The sequence below is a fragment of the Vulpes vulpes genome, chromosome 11 (assembly GCF_048418805.1).
Source record: "Vulpes vulpes isolate BD-2025 chromosome 11, VulVul3, whole genome shotgun sequence".
Taxonomy (NCBI): domain Eukaryota; kingdom Metazoa; phylum Chordata; class Mammalia; order Carnivora; family Canidae; genus Vulpes; species Vulpes vulpes.
This window is the reverse complement of record NC_132790.1, coordinates 61,248,293-61,271,111: the sequence shown is the minus strand read 5'-3', so window position 1 is coordinate 61,271,111 and position 22,819 is coordinate 61,248,293. Positions and strand designations below refer to the sequence as shown.

The window sequence follows — 22,819 nt, the reverse complement described above, 5'->3', positions numbered from 1 at the left end:
CCATCAGAGGCAGATCTGTAGGTTCTAACCACACCATCCATTTTACCACTGAACATTCTGTGTTTGCTTAGGTAGAGAAACAAAATCCCTGAGGAAGGGCAGCAAGCAGTCTACTGTGTGTATGATGCTCAGGGATCAACAAGTCATGGGCAAGAGATGAAAGAAAAAGCAAGGCGGTCTGACAGATGTAATCTATCTGTTACAAAGTCCAGTGACAGAAAACTACTGAGAAAATTCAAGCTGCTGTTTCCAATGAAACCTTTACATTAAGGGTTGACATTTATGTATCTGTCACATAAGACAGCTCTATGAGCTGCAGCAGGAAAACCCACATGAGATTATAAACATAAGGGGAATAGTTGCATTTGTTCACGGTCTACCCCCTGCTCCATCTCTATTACCCAGAGTTGAATGAGCTTTTCGTAACACCCTGATAATAGAACTAACTGTGTAGACCCAATCCAGATCTGAGCCTGGGCCTGAGTTCCCCATCCTCTCACTTCCTGGGTGGGCTGCAGGCACAGATATTACAGCATATCTGACCAAAAAAGGGAACACAAAGGCAACTTGTAATATCCTAAGCTGCAGAAGCCCCGTAGTCATGACTCGTATTTGTTGGTGTGATCCTGCTGCCAGCTCAGTGTGCGGCCCAGAATTCCCTAGGCTCCACAAGAGCTACTGCTGCTGACTCTGGAATTTCAGACGTGCCTTTAACTGCTGCCACTACTCTCCTGCCAACACTGGTTTCCCAGATGAGCAAAGCAGCTCTTCTGATAAAGCTTTGGGAGCTTGGGCTTGACCTGGAATTAATCAAGAAATCTGAGACACATACCATCCTGGCGATATCCAAGGGGTTCTCCCTGGGCACCAATATCAAGTCCAAGATCAGCAGTCTAGATAAACAGGTACAAGGTAAGGAAACAAAACAAAAATGAAAATTCTCAAGTATACTCTCTAACATTCTGAAAACAAACTTATTTTCAGATTACAGAGGGAACAAAGAACTCACAGAAATACTTCAAACTCCACCCCTCAAAGATTAACTCCTGATACTCAGAGCAACATGTTTTGTCATTATACACAGTATTAAAAATATTCACTAACTTATTCTTTCAACAAATGTAATAGTCAACAAAACAGGCAAGGTGTCTCTCTCCAACAGGAGTTGCTGACAAACAGGATATGTTCTATGAAAGAAGACTTTAAGCCTGAGCAACTTGAAGGGAAGACTGGGAGAGGAACAGGTTTGGGGAAGTACACAGCCCAAGCTGGAACATGTTAACACTGCCCATTAAAAACCCAATTAACACATTACTCACTGTTTGGCAATCTGCTTTTCTTTTTCACCTAACAATCTACAGGATCTCTTTCCATTAATATAATCCACTGTATGACTATGTAGCATAACTGAATGAACTTTCAGCGTGGTTCTAATGTTTCAAGAACAATTCTTTTTAATATTTATTCATGAGAGACACAGAGAGAGAGGCAGAGACATAGGCAGAGGGAGAAATGGGCTCCCTGCGAGAAGCCTGATGCAGGACTTGATACCAGGACCCTAGGATCATGCCCTGAGCTGAAGGCAGATGCTCAACTACTGAGCCACCTAGGTGTGCCTCAAGAACAATTCTGTACTGAGGACAAATACTGAAGACAAATTCACAGAATTTCAAATAGAAAAGTAGATGAAAAACTGAAAATTTAAAGAGACCATATCAATAAATTGACCTCCAGCTAACAGAATAGAGTGCCTCTTTCCTTAAAAGGAAACATATTTCCCTTTTGGAAAAGCATCTCTTTAGAAAGAGAAGCTTTAAGCGGATACTTTTTCCACCCATGTCCCTCACAAATTCTAATGTTAAGCAGCATTATTTATTCTGAATAGCTGTTTAAAGCTGTGGTTCTGGGCAGCCCTGGTGGCCCAGCGGTTTAGCGCCACCTTCGGCCCAGGGCATGATCCTGGAGACCCAGGATCGAGCCCCCCGTTGGGATCCCTGCATGGAGCCTGCTTCTCCCTTTGCCTGTGTCTCTGCCTCTCTCTCTTTCTCTCTTGCTCTCTGTGTCTCTCATGAATAAATAAATTTTTTTTTTTTTTTTTTAAATAAAGCTGTGGTTCTTTCTCACAGCGGCTGCTAAAGTAGCAGAAAGGACAGATATTCAAGCCAGGGACACAATGCAAATAAATGTGTGCGAGCATTTGGAGGGGAAACCACACGCTACCAAATAAACATGTCCATATGGCCTACCTCATTCCAAGCCATTGGCTCCGTTCTGAAGAGAGAACTGGTCAGCTCAACCGAAAGCCGTTTCTTGTAATCCTGTGGCTTGTCCTCAGACATTCGGAACAAAACAGCAGCTGCATATGTTGCTGGAAGAGGACAGGAAAAAAAGCCCCTGAGGAAAAGCTGAGGCTTTCCTGTATATATGAGTTAAAGGTTCTGGCTCTTCTACTTACCTACACCTTCGTTCCTAGAGTGAAGTAACTCTGTCAGAGGAGCTGTGGCTCCCTCCGCTTCAATGGCTTCTGCAGCCTCCTTGTCCTGAGCAAGTTCACAGAGGACCCCTGCAGCTACTCTTTGGATATTTTCAATGGGAGAATAAAGCAGCTAAGGAGAAAAACACAAACAAAACCTAATTAAATCTAAGGAAGAAACACAGCAAGCACCCCATTATGGTGCAAACATTCCCAATTCAGAGAAAACAAGGCATTTATAGTACTTGCATTAAATCATGTTCTCGAACTTTATGTTCTCAGGTATTTGATGCTCTTGAACACAGCTTTTCTAGACCATTTTTGGCTACAAACCCTTTCTTCAGTTTTAGTTGAGCTTGGATTTGGCAAAACAGGAAGTGGCTGGAGGCCTGTCTCTGGCAACCCATATCAGCTCTCCTAGCTCCAAAACTCAGTACCCCAAAAGCAGACTATGACGTATCCTCCTTCTTCAGGCTCTAGTCCCAATGCTTCTCCTACTGCCCCAGAAAAACAAAGGGACTTTTCATAAAATTAAATGTACTCAACAAAAAGAGCAAACACTACAGAGATTCCATTTGTCATTCATTGGCAGGGGGCATATGAGCAGAGTGTTGTCATTATAAATGGAGATAGATGAAAAACTGCCCTTAACTTGGTCCCTAGTTTTCTGAAATTTTGCTTTTCATTAAAATCCTGAAATTTTATTTATAGACTCATAAAATCTACAACACTTCACATGAAATCAACATACCTGCACAAACAATGGAATGGTATTTAGTCCTCTGATTACGATTCGGTTGTGAACATCCCGAGCTAGGATATGAAGGGCTCCAGTACAACCTTCAACAATTTCTTCCATACGGACCCCCTCCTACCAAAAGAAACATGGTTAACAAATAGGGTATTCTCTTCTCTAAAGTCAATAAATGAAAAGGTTTTCTTTTGGAGTAACATTACCTAGACTAGTTATTCACATTATACACCCAAGATTCCCTCAGAATTTGCAAATGGTTTAGGAATGAAAGAGGATTCCATGACTGAACATTATGGACATGGGCGGGGGGGCTCATGATGGCACTGATTTCAAGCTGCACCCCTCCCCCACACCCATACTGCACACAGGAAATACAGCTTTGAAATGCTCAGAATCCCAAAGATAACTTTCTTACAGTCAAGACACCAACCACTTTAGGTAAAAAGTATATATATAAGATACACAAGGATGGGAAATTAATGCACAGACTGACAAATGCTTTTCTTCCATATGTTCCCTCTATTTTTGTATATCTATGTGTATTGGGTGCAAGCCAAGGAAAGTTTTATCACCAACCGCTAAAATTCTATTGAGCTGTCAAGTGGAAGACCCACTCCTCACAATCTCCAAAACTATCTGACGGGTAGTCTACACGAGAGAAGGAAGTTAGTTTTTGCAAAATGTAGGTACTATCCGTTTTCCCTGTTCCTGAGTTTTGAAAAAGGTTATGATTCTGCTTCTAGTGGCTTTTTGATTTTCATAAAGACACAAAACTTGATTTTTATAAAGACACAAATACTCCTTTCTTCCTAGACAAAAGACTGAAAATAAAAGGTATCTTTTGCATTCTTGTAAGCCACCTCCTAGAGACAGGCCAATACCAAAAGGAACAAATAGAGAAAGGCAAAGCCCTATGATGAGGGCATACACATAACTAGCAATAGGAGATGCCCAAAATCTGTTCTGGTAGGCTCCTGTTTTCTAAAGTAACCTAATTAAATAAGAGAAAACTCTTTGAAGACCTGAATCTTCAAAAATAAATTCTAAGGAATAAATTTCTCTTTAGATACTTGTAACGACGCTTTTTAAAGACTGCAAAGCTGACATCAAAACTTTAGGCTGAGATTATCAATCTGGGTAAAGATTCCAGAAATGCTACTTATTCTCGAAATTTATTAGTATCCTTAGGTCTGTGAAAATGGTTTAAACCATTTCTGGAAGACATAGTAAAAAAGTGTGTTACATACTTACAGGCAAAATTCGTGTTCTAATGGGGAATAAGGGCTCTGAAATCAGATGGACTTGGATTCAAATTATGGTTCTGCTACTTCCTAAGAAGGTGAACCTCTGTATGGATTAGATGAAAACACTGTATGAAGTGCCTAACCCCACAGCAGTACGTAACACCCATGCTTTCTTTGTAAGACTGATGATGTAACGGAGAGGTCAAAATCAACATCACTAAAAGCCACATTATTCCTTTATCTTTTCTGCAGCTACAGAAACAAGTAATTTTTTTTTTAAATCATTAGCAAATAGCCCTGCAGGCAGGAAGATGGAGGGAACCAATGACCAAAGAATTCAGGATCCTATGAATTTATGCATTCCTTTTAAATAGCCAGGTGTCACTATTCAGATTTACCTACCACAAACTGCTGCTGTGTTCCACCCATAGATGTACGGCGCTGGGTATCCTGATGGGCACGAACCAGCAACTGAACTAGTCGTGGAATGGCACCCTGCTCACGCAGAGGTGCATGATTTGCTGGACAAAGGGCAAGATTTCGAATCAATCCAACAGTAGCCTGTAGATAAGAAGAATAAAGGATGGGCATGTAACTCAACCAAATCATCTTCTTAGCCTAAAATTCCCACCACACTACTGGTATCACCTAAAAGTAGCACAGACTTTGAAAATACTTCAGAACCCCACCCCAGCCATACTTCCTATTTACTAAGGAATAGGATTCGTACTTGCCAATCCCTTATGCCTAGATAGCCATCCAATAGCTAGAGGTGGATCATTTTCAATTCTGCAACCTATTTTTGATTGACAGTTTACCTTTATTAGAGGCCAATGGGATGGTGGGTGTAGGAGTTTAACCACAACTGGCAGTCCATAGTGAAGGCGAACAGCATTCTGGGCCATCTCTGCTTCCTGGTGTCGGCTGGTCAGATGACGAAGAGCACAGATGGCAGGCTCAGTAATGTCCTCCCTGTCACCAGCACGAAGGACAGTACGCACAAGAGCCTCTATACCACCCACTTGGCAGACCATCATCTTGTTCTTATAATTATTGCAAGTGAGATTAGAAAGAATTCCAGCTGCACACGTGACCACATTTATATCATCTGAGCCCAGAAGCTGAACAAGAGTCCCAAGAAGACCTTCCATCCCTTCCTATGGACATAAAAACAAATGCTCAGTACATATTCATCTTAATTCTATCACCAAGGCACTGGCATACTCAGAATTTACCTGTTTAGTTGCAGCATCTGATAGATTCCTTAGAGTCCAAAGACAATTCTGAACAAGACGTTGACTTGGATCTGTCAGGTGAAGCCCTAAAGCCTGCATTCCACCTAAGATATGAAAAAAGATCTAAGGTGATGGCCGTTAGCTGGCAAGTCCTATCAGCACTGTCCTCTCTAGTCTTAGAGAGTGTCCCTCATTACTGCCAAAGTTTACCCCCTCCATCTAAGTCCTTTATTTCATTTGTTAGGCTGTTGCTCAGTTTCCCTTTCTTTTCTAATTCACCTCAACTGGTGACAACTTATCGAGTACTGTTCCTCCCTATGTGGAAAAAGCCTTCGTTATCTCCACTGTCCTCCTTAGGTAATATTCGTATTATTTCCTTTCATCCATTCAATCATCTCAAAAATATTGACCAATACCAGGCCCTGTTTTGAGTTGGAGCTGTACCAATGTGCAAAATATTCTAAGGTCCCCACTCTTGTGGAGCTCACAGTCTAGCTGGAGGCAGACAATAAACAAATACAGTTAATAAACTGAAACTCCATAGTATGCCAGATGATGTTAAGTGCTATGGAAAAAAAAACAACACAAGAGGGCGGGGGCTACAATTTCAAGTAGTGTAATGAGGGCACCTCAGTGTGAAAGTGACATCTGAGCAAAGCAGCAAAGACCTGAGGAAACTATGTAAGACCAACTTAACAAGGCATGGGAACACTTATTACCAAGGATTACATGAAAGATGCTGACTCCAAAACACGTGTCAGGAAGGTTTAGGACCCTAAGGAAAGACCTTTATATTGATTGAGAAGTCTAAATGGAAGCCTAATTCCCCACATAATGGGTTAACTTCACCCATCTCTCTCCTACGAAATCACTTCTGAATGTAGTGAGATACTTTCCTTGTCTCCCTGTTCATCTTTTCAGGTCTGTTTCATTTTTTATCTTATTATTATTTTAATCTTTAGGCTCCACAGACAACGTGGGGCTTGAACTCATGAACCTGGAGATGAAGAGTTGCATGCTCTACCAACTGAGCCAGTCAGGTACCCCTTTTTCAGTCTGTTTTAAAATTAAGTCTACCTCTTCTACAAGACAAGGATCATCCCTATCTGGTTCCTTCCTCATAGCACCTCCAGCTACTAACACAGGGACCTGCATAAGGCTAATGCTCAACATTCGTTAAATGACTAAATTCCCCTCAACCTTCTTTCCCCTCACAGATTTCATTCCCTCCCTTTACTATTCACTCTAACAGGGTGGATGATCTCAACCCCAAACTGCTTATCAGAATAGCCCATAGACTTTAAAAACACACACAGTGATTCAGCAGGCCTAAGGTTAAGATAAGAGTCCCGTGCAGATGCCTCTGAGGCACACACCCCCCTTCCCACCTACACTGACAGGTCAACTCCCAAATTTCTAGCCTAGTCTTGCCCTGCATTTTATAGTCACTCTGAATATTTTCACATCTTAAATTACCTTATTCCAAATATTAACCAACCTATCCTGGTAGTTCCATTTGTATCTTCACGGTACCAATGTTCTCCCTACCATAAACCACTTCTGGTTGTACTGTTAAGCCCCTAAGTTAGTATACTCTATGGGTTCTTTCAGAAATCTCAAAAAAGTCATCCTTTTGCTGTGTACTTTTAATACCAAACTGCTTAATTCCTAGAAGCCTATAACACATCCAGGTGGCCTGGTCTTCCTTGCCTTTGATCATTCAAACTGTCATATATTGTTAGTATTAATATTCCAAACACCCCACTGTGATGCTGATGCTGTGCCACTGCTTAACCATCATTAGTAACTTCTCATCTTCTATAAAACAAAGGCCACATTTTTTAGCATAACATTAAGGAACCCTTTAGAATTTGGATCCCACCTGACACTACAAACTGAACTAAATATTCTACATCTGTGGTTCTAAAGCTGAAATACGGCAGAAATGAACATCTTACAGGCCTAGAAAGTCCTGCAAATATGGTCCTTGCCTAGCCCATCAACCTCATTCTGGGCTACTTACTCATTACTCATTAAATTCTAGTTACACACTCTTCCTCTTTAGCACTTAGAGATCAACAAGCTCTTTCTTACTTTTAGGACACAGCACACGTTTTTCTCTGCCTGGAAGGCATCTAATCCCCACTTCTCATATAACTAAACAAGTGCTTTCTCATCCAGCAATCCCACTGTACATCCCCTTCTCAGGGAAGCTCCCTGCTTCCTCCCTCCCTGTTAATTCTGTATCCGTATTTGCTGTTCCTTTCTCCCCTACAGAATTCATTCTTGGTTGTAATGCCCCCATCTTTTACATATTTTTGTCATTCTCACAGAATGGAAGAATAAATGCAGGGGCCCTATCTGCTTGGTTAGCCAATGCAGACCACGTGCTTATTCCAGTGCTTGAAACACAGGTGCTGAATGTCTTCAGAACACACAAATGAACAGCAGAATAACCTAGCTAACTTCTTAAAATGGAGACACCTAGGTCCCCAGTCCCATACACATTTCCAGCTACCTATTGACTTTATCACTTCACTCCAAGGATTCCAATTAAATCCAAAACTCTGCATTTTTCTGCAAGCACTCCTCGTATTTCTGGAATAGCTGGCAGAATTTCATCCCCTTATTGAATATGAATGCAGCCACACCTGTCTCAGTGCCAGCTGCTATCCTGGGTAATCATAATGCCCCTCTCTCCCACAAATTCTCAAATTACTCCAGACAAGTGAGAAAAATAGGTGTTACCAACCCTACACTTTATTCCCAGTATTTTCTTCTAATAAATGCTTTCATATTTCTCCTCTTCCAATTTTGATATGAAACTTGGTTTCAGAGTCCAGGTAAATACTATTAAGTGGGTTAAGAAAGAACTGATGCTAGATAGCTAAAGAGTATCTTTATGATAAAAAAACAAAAGGCCCTGGTTGGTCCACCTACTCCTTTCCTCTGCTACTAACATGCACACAACATAGAGTGCCAAGTAATCAGCCATCATTTTTGATGGCTAACGAGAACTCTATCTAAATGAGGCTTAAACAGCACCAATGCAAGGTGTCAAGTAGCACATATATTTTGAATGTGATCTTGGCTGCAAACTGGTTCTATTCAGTTTCAGCCCATTAAGGTCAAGTTGTATTACCCTTTTCCTAAGACAAGTAATCTAATTAGAACTATAATATGCTGTACACATGACACTCAGAACACTTACCTGCTTCTACAATAGCTGGTTTATTACTAGAGCAGACAGACAGCACCTTCAATACTCTGCTTGTGGTCCACAGAAGTTTCTCATAAGTGTAGGTCCTCATTATATTTACTAAAGCTTGAGGTCCACCACTAGCCAGAATGATCAGCTAAAAAGATGTGTATATAATATTGTTAGTCTTGGAATATTCACCATATGCCCAAGAAAAGCCACACTACCAACCCATTTTTATCGTACAAGAATTTCAGCCAGCTTGCCATTGACCTAAATATATCCCTGAACCCCATTACCCCAGATTCCCATATTGGGACGTTTAGCCCCTCTTACACCATTCCACTCAAATTCAGGCATCCCAGTACTCCCAAGAATATCTCAACTTTTCCCCAATATTCTTCCTCTCACACTGATCAGAACAAAAGAAACAAACAGAAACCATGTTTGTATGCAACAGTATTGTCCATATATTAATGGTATATCAAAGCAGATTTCTTGAAAATTTGAGCCAGAACAGGTGCTTAGAACTCCTAATGATTTGGCTCTTGGCTTTTCCTAATCATTATTCACCTACTTAAAATGAAGTATCATAAAATACTCATTCTTGCCCTTTACTTTCCCGCAGACCCCTACTTCCCAACTATCCTGATTTTCTAAAAACAAATCTCCTCACTTCATGCCTCTGCTGATACTGAACTGCTTTCCATTACTTTTTTAAAACATATTCTACAAGGCCCTGAAGGACCTGCCCTGCTAATCTCAATACTCCCATCTCAAACCTTTCCTCTTCTTTACTCTGTAAATTCATCCCTCTCCTCTCTCAGGACTTTCAAAGGTGTCACTTCCCCTCTCTGACCTTCACCTAGTCAGTCTTTCCTCATCCTTGTGAACTGAACTCCACTATCACTTCCTTCCACTGGTCTCTCTAAACCTTCCAAGCAGGGTGTGGTTCACGTATATGCTATCACACAGCCCCTCTACTTCTTCCAGATACATGAATTAAATAGTAATTAGGTTATTATCTCTAATTAGTGCCTATCTTCCACCTAAGTATGAAAGCTCTAAGTATACCCACTGTATCCTTATCACCTAGCCTTATATAAACAAATATTTAAAGAAAAAGAGATGTCCAGCTTTTTTTCTAGGATACACACAAAGGGTGAGGCATACAAAGAATGTGCAAGAGTCCACAGAAGGACATGACACTGGATTCCCCAATGCTCCATGAGCCATACTCAGAAAAATTCTTTTACCTTGCTTTCCTGATTCCCGTAAGCTAAAATCTGAAGGCAGTCTGTTGTAATAGCCAAGAATTTAACATTTGTTTTGTTGAGCAAGGCAACCATTTTCTGCAGTCCACCGGCTAAACGTACTGCCATTTTAGCTCCTTCTTGATGTAATAAAAGGTTGTGGAGAGTTGTAATGGCATAAAATAATACAGAATCCACTGGTGAACTGGGAAGAAAAAAAAAGCCTCATCAGAAAGGCTGTGATGGCACCCTTCTCCTCCTTAGCTTCAAGCATCCTAACCATGTTTTCTTACCCAAGCATCTTCACCAGGGCAGGAATGCCCCCAGACTTAAAGATGGCCAGCAAGCCCTCACGATGATGAGAAAGATTGTGCAAGGTCCCAGCAGTACAGCGAGCTGTTTCCACATCATTTGTATTCTGCATGGTGCGTACAATAGCAGACACCATCTGAGGAGAACGCATGATGGCGTGTCTGGAAGCTTCCTTTTTAGAAAGCTGATGGACCATAACTGCAGCCTTATTAACCACCACCTATAATGTACAGGAATTAAGAGACAGAATTATGATTTTCAAATACTGATACTGGATAAACATTCTGAGGCTCCTTGAGTTTCCTTTAAAGCAGATTAAAAGCTAGCCATGTCCTTACTTACCTGGTCCTCATCATTTAGCAATTTTGTCAGTTCAGGGATTGCACGTGTGGCAAGTTCTGCATCATCTTGATAGTTAATCAAATTTACAACTGCATGTTTCAGCATCTGTGACGGTTCAGCCAAACGCTGGACATTAGTAGGATGAGCAGCATCGAACTGTGTAGATGGGATCTGCATGCCTTCATCTAATGTCTCAGGGAACATAGCAGCCCGCACCCTCTGAGCTCGAGTCATTGCATACTGACCATCAATATCTGGAAAAAATAAATTCAACACTCACTGTTCATAATTCAGCATTCACCTGAATTTGTGCTATCCTAAGTGGTAAAGGTAACATCACAATCACTCCATGTTTTCTTTACCACACCATTTTATTTAAGCTATTACATACTAACTTTTTCAAGAATCATTCTTAAAATTGCCTTCTAACTTTTATTAAGGCAATAAAATACTTACCAGCTACTTGTTCTTGAGTGAAGGACTGAGAAAAGCCCTGTTCCCACTCATACAGGACTTGGGTGGTATCCACATCTTCTTCCTCGGGATTGCCTTTACCACTGAGAGAAGGAGCTGTGGTAGTGGCACCAGAATGGATTCCAGAATCCAGGTAAGACTGTTGCTGCCAGTGACTAACAGCTGCTTTTCTGTCTGGCTCCATGGCCATGTCCAGCTCCATCAAATCAGCTATAAAAATCAAACAGTATTAGCATTACCACCATGGAGATGTTATATTCATTAAAATATCTGTGATGACCCATTGAAATATTGTTAGAAATAGTCAAATCTGAAAGTCAGCCAAGAATAAACAACGATAGCCAGGATTAGCTCAGTGATGAAATATCTATACTCTTAAGGGACCACCTAACAATTACTCACTGAATTAGTGGAAGAATGGTACTGCATCCAGGCTCCAGAAGCAGTCATCCAGACTAGATTCCTGCTGGTGGCTTGTTTGCTATTTCACCAAGCCATTAGGAGGAGTGAGCAGAAAATGGAGCAAAAGGTAGCCTGACAAGTAAGCAGGGAGAGAGTAAAGCAGGGGGATCTGAGCCAGACTGGGTTAATGGCAATGAAGCAGAGCCCCGATTCAGTAACTAAAGACTTTTGATACAAACCTTGGGTAGCCATTGCCCACACAGGATTTTCAAAACCGTTGTATGGTGTGCTTCAGATACCCTAAAAGAGTTAATCAAGTCATTAGGATTTAAAATTAGTTTGTTTTTAGTACTTTTAAGTCACTAGGATGACCTGCTAAACATCATGGATTATATCCACGAAAAGCCCCCAAATCCCCCTCTACCATGTGAGAGTGAAAGCCAGACTCCATGGTCTCCTTAATACACTCCCCACAGCTCCACCACTGCTGAACCTCTTTTAGTAAACACCTCTTTTTAGGTAGAAATACAAATTACAGTTATTCAGGATGTCAGAAAGCTTAATTATTGTTGAGGATGAAGAAAATTTATAGTGAAAGCCAAGGTAGGAAAAAACTATTCAAATTCAACTCCTCGAATTCCCAAAAGACCTCTCCCCTCTCTTTTTAACTTCTTTCACTGAAAAATTCAGAGATCTTTCTGGTGAGACTGGACATGGAATTTAAAAAAACACTAGATTTTCACTAATGGTTTTTCTTTCCTGACACAATACAAAGACATCTAAAATACAAAACAGGTTTTGCTGACTGGATCAGAACACTGGGTTTGAGATCTTTTACTGACTAAAATTACTTTTCAAATGTAAATCTGCAACACAATAATCACCCTTTTAGTAAAATCTGTCTAGTTCAAATTTATAGCAATGATGTATTATAAATACAACTATTACTGACCAGAATGCTGTTCTGATAATTACAAAAAATATATATATTACAAAAGTACTATATATATAAATACATAATTTATATAAATGTAAATCCTAGCATCTATGTTTACATTTTGGCCTCACTGTGTAATAGGAAAACACTGAATCACACAGGAAACTACTTGCAAATGAGAACTGTGTTTAAAGGCTCACAACCACCAGATATTCCTAATAATAACATTTCCTTTATCACAAAGTATTCCCGTAAACAAGTTTATCTTGCACTACAACTTAACACATTGGTTTACCAATATGTAAAGATATGGACTAAAATATTTAAACATGAAGTGAGTACTCTATCCATGTAAAAAGGAGTTTAAATGTTTAAAGAAGTTGGAAACTACACTCTGAAGTCCTACTTGCTCTACGTAAAGGAAGCATGTGTTAATTATTCCTAAAATTGCTCTTGCGGTACTAGATTTTTATAGCCACAAAGGTCACTTGACATGTAAAGATAACAAGAGTTGTGGATACAATTGTTTAGTGTCCACAGTAGAAACACAACTGATAATCTTTTTTTACATGACAAAAATGAAGGTCAGAAAATAATAAAGGTGATTCCTGTCAATAAGAATCTTTTAAGATACCAAGTGGGATTATGTATTTAATGTTTTGATTCAACAGGACTAGAGTGAGGCATAGAAACCTAAATTTTTAATGAAGATTTCTACAGACCACACTTTAAGAAATACCCATGTTCTCTACTCACTGAAGCTGCATTTTAGCTTTTATTTTATTTTTCCACCTCTCTGGAAACTGAGTGCTCCACTCCAGCTCCCAGGTATATTTCCCGGAAAGGCGACTTAAAAATATGTTCTACATTGGGCTCCTCCTTTGGCTAATGCCACCGGGCTCAGAAACCAGTCACTATGATATACATACAAAATATGCATTAATCAATTGTTTATGTTATTGGTAAGGCTTCTGGTCAACAGCTATCAGTTAAGTTTTTGGCAAGTAAAAAGTTACACGCAGATTTCAGACTGTGCAGGGGTTGTGCCCCTAACTGCTACATTGTTCAAGATTCAAGTGAATATGGCTTTAAGGAAAAAAAAATTATAGTATTGTCTCCTTGTTGATGTAAAGACAAGACATTTAACCATGTTACTGGGTAAAATCTGTTTATGGGGACTGACCTATATATTTTGACCATAATTTATAATGATTCAATGGAAAAAAAGCAAGTTCCTATTCCAAACTTACGATATCAATTTATATGTTGGGGTCTTGTAAATACTATTATTTTTATAGTACTTTAAAATTTATGGAGCATGCATAAAAATTATTCTTGCTCTTCACTACAATTCTATGTAGTGAGGGAAGCCAAGTGTCATTCCAACAGGTTGAGAAATAGAAATAAGCAGGAAGGAAAACGGGGATCTACATAATTAACAGTATATACCAACTCACTCCCACATTATTCTGCAGACAAATCCAACTTACCAAAAATATGAGAACTATTCACTTTAGAAATTTCTTTAGAAATTGAATATACTATCCAAAGAGAAGTAGGCCAGAATCTTGCCCAAAAAGAAAGCCTTCTTCATTCTTCCTATGGACAGCACTTTCAGCTCAAGGGCTGGCTCCTCTCCACCACACCCTCCCAATCATCAGGGGCCCAATCCTAGAGCTCCCAATTAACCAAGGCTTACCAAATACATCAGGAAAACCTTCAAAATCAAAGGAAAAAGTTCAAGAAAAACCAACAGAAAAACTGACTCCAGAGTAACACAGAATTTTAAAATAGGAGTAAGGGTGGGGAAGGAAACACATTCGTTTCAATTACCCTCAAAAAGACTGGCGATAATAAAAGTTCACTAGATAACCAAAGTTGAGGAAAAAAACTCCTAGAGCATAAAGGAGAAAGATGCTCAATATAAAAAGAAACAAGATGATTGATCTAGGGGATCAAAGCTCCACCTAAAAGGCATTTCAGAAAGAATTAGGGGAAACAAAAATGGGGAGAAGTCCATTACATACCAACTTAAGATAAAGGGGGGGGGGGGGAGATGCTAACGAATCATGATGTACTAAATGTTCCTAGATACAAGTGATCACTAAGTACAAACTACATTAGAATCCTCTGGGTCTTGCCAGCTTTATCCCCACCAAGTGGTGCTTTTACAAATAAAGAGGGTGATCAGGATTGCCCATTTATCCAATTTAGTGAGGTAATGGATACATACATCCTTCCTTTTTCTTTTTGTTATTTAAACATGTATTCTTTCCAGTTACCTCAAAAATCTTTTTTTTTTAATTTAAAAATCTATAAAGGTTTAACAAGATATGGGATAGAAAAAATATATATCCTCTATATATAATAATAATTTCTATTTAGGTGAAAAGTTCAACCTGATCCATATCTTTATTCAAAGTATTACTTTTGAGTAATTTTTCCTTCAGCTTTTCTAATATGACTACTTAAACATTCTAGGTTTTTCTTTTTCATTAGGAAAAAATTCAAATATGCAGGAAAGTAGACACAATTATCTAATGAACACTCACATCACCTCAATGACCATTAATAATATGTAATATTTGTGCCCTCCTACAGAATAATTATAAAGTTAATTACATAATTCATTCATTACGTGGCTACAAAAAGGATGGTGTTTCTTGCAAACAATTTTTATAAAAGACTAGCCTTACTAGCTGCTACTCAATTTCACAAGGAGTGAACTGGAGCCTCTACTTCACCTAGTGTACTTGAAACAGCCTTCTGTCAGTCTATGTGAGAATTCTTGACATGATACATGTTTTACACTAAAGTTTACTTCTCCAGTTTCCATTAGGACAAATTATATTACCTTATATGTCACAAAACTCAAGTATTACTAACTAGGAGTGACTTTGCTATGTAAAAATAAAGCAGGGATGCCTGGGTGGCTCAGTGGTTGAGTGTCTGCCTTTGGCTCAGGGCATGATCCCAGGATCCAGAATCCAGGATCGAGTCCCATATCGGGTTCCCTGACGGTAGCCTGCTTATGTCTCTGCCTGCTTCTGTCTCTGCCTCTCTCTCTCTCTCTCTCTCTCTCGTAGGTCTCTCACAAATAAATAAATCTTTAAAAAAAAATAATAAAGCAGATCTATTATAAAGCCTCAGTTTTATACTGGCAGTTCATACCAACAATTCACTTTCCAATATCCTGTACTAGAAGAACCAAAGCCAATCACTAACTGTTTTCAAGTAAGAAAGCACAACTCTATTCAGGAGCATGATAAATTTATGAAAAATCCTCAGGGATTAAAAACAGTTCTAAGTAAAACTTGCTTTGTAAATCTAAAAGCACATACATACACATTTTTATTAACTGTCACTACTAAAACCTTGCCCGTTAAAAAATGTATAATCTCAAATCTTCCTGTTTGGGCACTTTTCATTCATCACTAACACTTCTAAATCACAACTCAAATCTAATTTCCTTCCTACTTTTACTCCTCAGCTATGTCTTTGTGTATTCAGAGAGGAGAGGAGTCTTCCTACACCCGCCAATAAAAAACAAAGTTTCAATGCCACTTTTGCTCCTCCAAAAGTCCTAACATTAATGCCCTTTGTAGTATCTTTAAATACATAGGTGTAAAAATGGCTATGAGAAAAAATATGAACTGCCTGTGACTAGGAAAAATTAAGACATTTCTCAAATGATCTCTTTTCTTCATTTTATGGTCTTCTCTATTCTCTATCCTACTTATAAAGTAATATATACACTTAGCATAAAGTAATGTTTTTGTCATTCCCATAATAATGATACTCACGGTTAATGACATTCTGGTAAATTCAGTATTTTACTAAACTTACTATTAGGTATACTTTCTTTCTTTTTTTTTTTTTTAATTAATTTTATTGGTGTTCAATTTACCAACATACAGAAAAACACCCAGTGCTCATCCCGTCAAGTGTCCACCTCAGTGCCCGTCACCCATTCCCCTTCCAACACCCGCCCTCCTCCCCTTCCACCACCCCTAGTTCGTTTCCCCGAGTTAGGAGTCTTTATGTTCTGTCTCCCTTCCTGATATTTCCCAACATTTCTTTTCCCTTCCTTTATATTCCCTTTCACTATTATTCATATTCCCCAAATGAATGAGAACATACACTGTCCTTCTCCGATTGACTTATTTCACTCAGCATAATACCCTCCAGTTCCATCCACGTTGAAGCAAATGGTGGGTATTTGTCGTTTCTAATGGCTGAGTAATATTCCATTGTATACATAAACCACATCTTCTTTATCCATTCATCTTTCGATGGACACCAAGGCTCCTTCCACAGTTTGGCTATTGTGGCCATTGCTGATAGAAACATCGGGGTGCAGGTGTCCCGACGTTTCATTGCATCTGAATCTTTGGGGTAAATCCCCAACAGTGCAATTGCTGGGTCGTAGGGCAGGTCTATTTTTAACTCTTTGAGGAACCTCCACACAGTTTTCCAGAGTGGCTGCACCAGTTCACATTCCCACCAACAGTGTAAGAGGGTTCCCTTTTCTCCGCATCCTCTCCAACATTTGTTGTTTCCTGCCTTGTTAATTTTCCCCATTCTCACTGGTGTGAGGTGGTATCTCATTGTGGTTTTGATCTGTATTTCCCTGATGGCAAGTGATGCGGAGCATTTTCTCATGTGCATGTTGGCCATGTCCATGTCTTCCTTAGGTATACTTTTAATATAAACATAGGAAACTCCTAGTATTTTAGACCCTTAAAATATTTTCATCTGCACTGTATAATGTATCTGTACTGTAATTTAACCATATCTCCCATTCTTGAATATTTAAGTTTGTCCTCCCCCATTTAGTTTGCTATTCAAACAATGCTGAACAAACATGTTTCCATATAAATGATTCTCTTAGTTTCTTGCACTTCTCTTCCACATTAGGATTGCTCCAACTACTGGGTTAAAAGTTAAAGAACTTACAAGGCATTTGATACATAGCTCCATAATACTGATGGAGCATAAGCAGGCAATTTTCACAGAAGGCCCTCTATGAGTGGCCAGCCTACCAAGATGTGAGCAGCATCAACCGTTACCTCAGGATAGTCTGTAATAGCCACATCCAACCATCTAATGTACACCCGACCCCACCTAGAAAGTTCTAAATTCTGAAGTTAAATGCTTAATTTTTTTTATTTGCCAACATGTAGCCTTTCTGACTTGCCACATTCTTAATGTAGTTCTTTTATATTTTTATAGAGTACATGTATACCTTGTATGTAAGAAACTCCTTGAATAATCATTGATAGCATATTTAGGCCTCTTGTGTCTGATAATATGACTTTACTATTTAAAATAATTCAACTATGGTAATTTCTTTTGCACTTCTAATATATGCTCAATCTCACCAATGAGGAGCTTCACACAGCATCTTTGATCAGTAACAATCCTAAAATAGTCCTGATCCTTTAGAAAAAAAGAAAATGTTTTAAAACACACTTTCACTTTATCCACTCTAAGAACAAATCACTACTACAAAAAGCAGATAGTTTTTCTCCAGCCCATATTAATATAGGCAACCAAAAAAGATATTTTAAAACAGTTATTTCAAAGTACATAAGAAATAGCCTTTACCTACACACACATTTTTATAGTTACCAAATATAATTTTATGTCAGCTAAGTTAAAGAAACAAAATGTTTAATACTGTTTATGCAGTAAAAGTACAAAGGTGACATGCTAGCTTTTTAATACCTGGGTGCAAAGGAAATCAGGAAGGAAGGGTATTAAAGATGGCTTCAACTTTTCAGCATTTTTTTTTAAATCAAATAAATACAGCAAAATTACGTAGGTCTCTTAATCTGAGTCACCATGATTACATGGCTGTTTGTTAAATGTAACATTTAACACATTCTGCATAGCAAAAATAACTGATTGAAAATAAAATGGGGAAATAGCTCTTACTGGCATTTCAGATAAACTCCAAATATGATTTTAAAATAAATCTTTGTACTTTAATCTTTTCAATTAACTGTCCAAAAAAAGACACAAGTATTTCATGTATACTTTTGTTAAACTAGCTAATAAACCTTACAAACTCAAGTCTCAAAGATGAGAATAAAATAAATATTCCTGTTTCCTTAAAGAGGCAGCAGTCACAAAGCTTAAACAGGCTACGAGTCTATTTTAGAAGGCTAAAGACTATAAGCTCTGCAGGAGGGTCTGTTCCCATTACTGAAAATCCTATTTTTCTCCAGTTCACAAAAATGATGATTAGCTAAATACTTTTAAACTTGAGGATGTTCTCTGTTAAGACTCTAGAGACCCCTTTTACACTCATTTTAAGTTACAGTGTGATAAGGCTGCACAGAAAATGGTTAGGCTAAGTTTTTAATAAAAGGGGCCATTATACACAAATTCCTTTATACAAAGAGATTAGTAAAACATAATCGCAAAAAGATCTCATTCATAAAAGCAGCTATAAAAACAAAGTACACACAAGAGGTAAACTTTTGTATTATACAAAGACACTGTTGGTTTTCTCTTACTTAGTACAAATTTAATGTACCCCCCCCCCAAATTCTCAGATTTCTTCAGCAGTGAAAATGAATGATTCTTAAGTTCATCTGGAATTGAAGTATAAAGATAATAATAATAAAAAAAGACTGAAATAACTATCAGATACTAAAATACATTATAAATCAACAGCCACAGCAATTAAAGATCTGTGTATTTGGGATATGAATGGCTAAGAGAGTACTGTGATCAGACAACACCAAGATATAATATGGTAATTTAATAAATGAAAGAGGTAATACTTCAAGTAACGGGAGGCAGGATTATGTATTAGGTGGGCTTATCTTCTAAAAAAATTTCTTTTATCCTGTTTTCATCTATTTTTATTTCACTATATTAAAATTAAACCTACATTCATCATCAAATATTTACATGTAGGAAATAAAGCAATGAGATAAAACAAGATATATTAGCAAGGGCAGTATATACAGAAATAAACAATGGTAAGAAGCCAAATATAAGCATGACTTGAAACTCTGAAACCAGAAGGATCATTTGTGTACATAAGATGTTTAAATTCTACGCAAAAAACCCACTGCATACAAAGTCATTTAAAAAATGACATGCTGATCACAAGACAGGTGAATATGATTAAAGACATTAGTATGCAAAGAACTAAGGAAAATTATTAAGAAAATAAAAATCAGAGGAAGAGCAGGAACCATCGTTTCAAAGGAAAAATAGAAAACAAGCAATAAATATACACATATAATTGAAACTAATTTCTTTTTTGCTTATCCAACTGGCAAAGATTGAAAAGATTAATACCCACTGCTAAGAATATACAGTTGACCCTTGAACAACAAGGATTGGAACTGCATGGTCCACTTATATATGATTTTTTTTTTAATCATGATGCATGTACTCTTTAATCCTCACCTCTAATTTCACCCATCCCCACCCCCCATTCTGATAACGATCAGTTTGTTTTCTACGGTAAAGAGTGTTCCTTGGTTTGTCTCTTTTTTTTTCCCTTTGCTCATTTGTTTTTTCAAATTCCACATGAGTGAGATCATATGGTATATCGTTCTCTGACTTATTTCACCTAGCATTATGCTCTTTAGCTCTCCATGTTGTTGCAGATGGCAAGATTTCATTCTTTTTAGGGCTGAATAATATTCCATTATATATATACTACATCTTTATCCAGTATCTATCAATGGACACTTGGTCTGCTTCCATAGTTTGGCTATTGTAAATAATGCTGCTATAAACATAGGGGTGCATATATCTTCTCAAATTTGTATTTCTGTTTTCTTTGGGTAAACACCCAGTACTGGAATTACTAGATCATAAGGTAGTTCTATTTTTAATTTTTTGAGGAAACTCCATACTGCTTTCCAGTGGCTATACCAGTTTGCATTTCCACCAACAGCGCAAGGGGGTTCCTTTTTCTCCACATCCTTGCCAACACTTGTTTCTTGTATACATGGATTTTTTTATAGTACAGTACTGTAATAAATGTGTTTCCTCTTCTGATTTTCTTCACATTTTCTTTCCCGTAGCTTACTTTATGGTAAGAATACGATATACAATACATACAACAAACTTTTAATCATCTGTTTATATTGGTAAGGCTTTTTTTTTTTTTGTTTCTATAAACAGTAGGCTATTACCAAGCTAAGCTTTGGAGGAATCAAAGTTATACAGAGACTTTGGACTGCATGGGGTCTGATGTTCCTAATTCCCACGTTATTCAAGAGTTAACTGTAGTTAAACTGGCAGAAACTTTTTGGAAGTTGGCACTACCCATTAAATATAAACACCCTCTCACTCTGAAATTCCATTTTTATTTATTTTTATAATTTTTAAAAAAGATTTTATTTATTTATTCATGAGAGATACAGAGAGAGAGAGAGAGAGAGAGAGAGGCAGAGACACAGGCAGAGGCAGAAGCAGGCTCCATGCAGGGAGCCTGACGTGGGACTTGACCCTGGGTCTCCAGGATCACGCCCTAGGGCCAAAGGCAGGCACTAAACCTCTGAGCCACCCGGGCTGCCCCCATTTTTAAAATATAAATGTAATCTGCAGGAATATTCACAGAAGCATGCCAACAGGTCTACACAGTGAAGCATTCATAGAAATTGTTGGATATTACCCAAATGCTCCTCAACAAGGGAATAAATAAAAATAATTTATCCATTAAATGAAATGTATTTTCATAACTGAACAAATTTAACACCTTTCATGTTACTGGCATTGCAATAACAGTGACGAAGAGTCACAGAATCAAGCTCATACATCTAGTAAAGCTTGCATTATTAGAAATTTAAGCAATAAAAACAAAACTTAAAGAGAACTGTTGTGAAGGAAATAAAGAAGGTGAGAACAGTGACTGGCTGAGGAGAAGGGCAACTCTAGGTAACAGTGAGGTATGATGGAGGAACATTTGAGCAGAAGAGGAGTTGCAGCCAGCCAACTAAAGAAGGGGAAGAACACTTCATGCAGAGAAAATGTGTAAAGAAAGGTATGAACTTTGGGAAAGGTACTACAGATCACCAGCATAATGAGAAGTGAGGGAACTATGAAACGAGGAAAAGACCAGATCAATAAGGATGTTGAATGAAATCCAAAGTGCACTAGGAAGCCACTGGAGGTGAATGTACTATGATTTAGGCCTTTTACAGTTCACTCTAGTGTCTGTATGTTAAAAAGATGGTAGGGCACCTGGGTGGCTCAGTCAGTTAAGTACCTGACTCTTGGTGTCAGCTCAGGTCATGTTATCAGGGTATTGAGATCAAGCCCTGCATCAGGCTCTGCACTTAGCAGAGTCTGCTTGAGATTCTCTCTCTCCCTCACCTTCTGCCCTTCCCCCTGCTCTCACTTTCTCTCTTTCTAAAATAAGTAAATGAAAATCCTTTAAAAAGAAAAAAGATGACGAGAGACCAAAAGAAAAGCAGGGAAGCCAATCAGGAAGCCACTAGAAATTGTACATCATCTAAGTGAGAAGGGGTAGTGGATAACTATGTAGCCATTAGAAAGAATGAAAAAAGATACATAGGGAAAAAAAATTCAACACATATTTAATATGCACAGCATTTGCAAATTTTAAGATATCGTTAAATACACTCCCAGAATTAAATTTATATAAAGAAAACATTAGTATTAGAAATGATGCCTGCCCAAGAAAACTTATCATTTAGCCCCATTATGTGTTAACCAGTGATAGCATTAAGGAAATGTTTTTAAGCATAAAAGCTAAGTGGCCTATAAAAAATACTTTCTGCTAAAGAAATGTGGAACCTTCTCAGCCAACCATTAGTATCTCAAGGCAAAACAACAACAAAACCAAAAAACTTTAAAAAAGACATTCTCTGGAAAAATGTTTCTGAAAGCAAGGAAATCACACTTACTGCATTTCAAAATATTTTGACAAATGAAATTTAATTTTATCAATAATTTTCCTATTTTCAGTAATTTAATACAGATTTTCATTCAGTTCTTTTTCTATCAAAATGGCACTATTCTAAGCATCACAATGTAATGACAGATTTGACGGACTTATTTTAAATATATTTTAGGATAATTTTAGCATAATTTTAGGATAATTTTTTTAACATAATTTTAGAATATTGCCTTGTAGTATCTGGTAAACATCTAATTCTGCCCTTGACATATTTAATATTGTATCATATTTAAATGCTT

General features: G+C 38.0%; 1 protein-coding gene across 14 annotated transcripts in view; it reads right to left on the bottom strand.

The window, feature by feature from the left end:
• The window catches only part of CTNNB1 (catenin beta 1), a 40,669-nt gene that overhangs the window by 1,478 nt on the left and 16,372 nt on the right, over window positions 1-22,819 (bottom strand). For 8 of the 14 annotated variants that reach the window (XM_072726540.1, XM_072726546.1, XM_072726543.1 and 5 more), the window contains 13 exons: window positions 11,928-11,988; window positions 11,269-11,496; window positions 10,813-11,066; window positions 10,452-10,690; window positions 10,162-10,363; window positions 8,918-9,062; window positions 5,707-5,810; window positions 5,290-5,628; window positions 4,874-5,032; window positions 3,225-3,344; window positions 2,456-2,606; window positions 2,247-2,368; window positions 833-893 (listed from right to left, as the gene is read on the bottom strand). In XM_072726540.1, the coding sequence (XP_072582641.1) occupies window positions 833-893; window positions 2,247-2,368; window positions 2,456-2,606; window positions 3,225-3,344; window positions 4,874-5,032; window positions 5,290-5,628; window positions 5,707-5,810; window positions 8,918-9,062; window positions 10,162-10,363; window positions 10,452-10,690; window positions 10,813-11,066; window positions 11,269-11,496; window positions 11,928-11,940 (2,137 nt within the window). In that variant the 5' untranslated portion in view covers window positions 11,941-11,988. Of the gene's footprint in view, window positions 1-832; window positions 894-2,246; window positions 2,369-2,455; window positions 2,607-3,224; window positions 3,345-4,873; window positions 5,033-5,289; window positions 5,629-5,706; window positions 5,811-8,917; window positions 9,063-10,161; window positions 10,364-10,451; window positions 10,691-10,812; window positions 11,067-11,268; window positions 11,497-11,688; window positions 11,821-11,927; window positions 11,989-22,819 lie in introns of all 14 variants that reach the window. The other 6 variants (XM_072726549.1, XM_072726552.1, XM_072726550.1 and 3 more) reach the window with 1 other exon arrangement.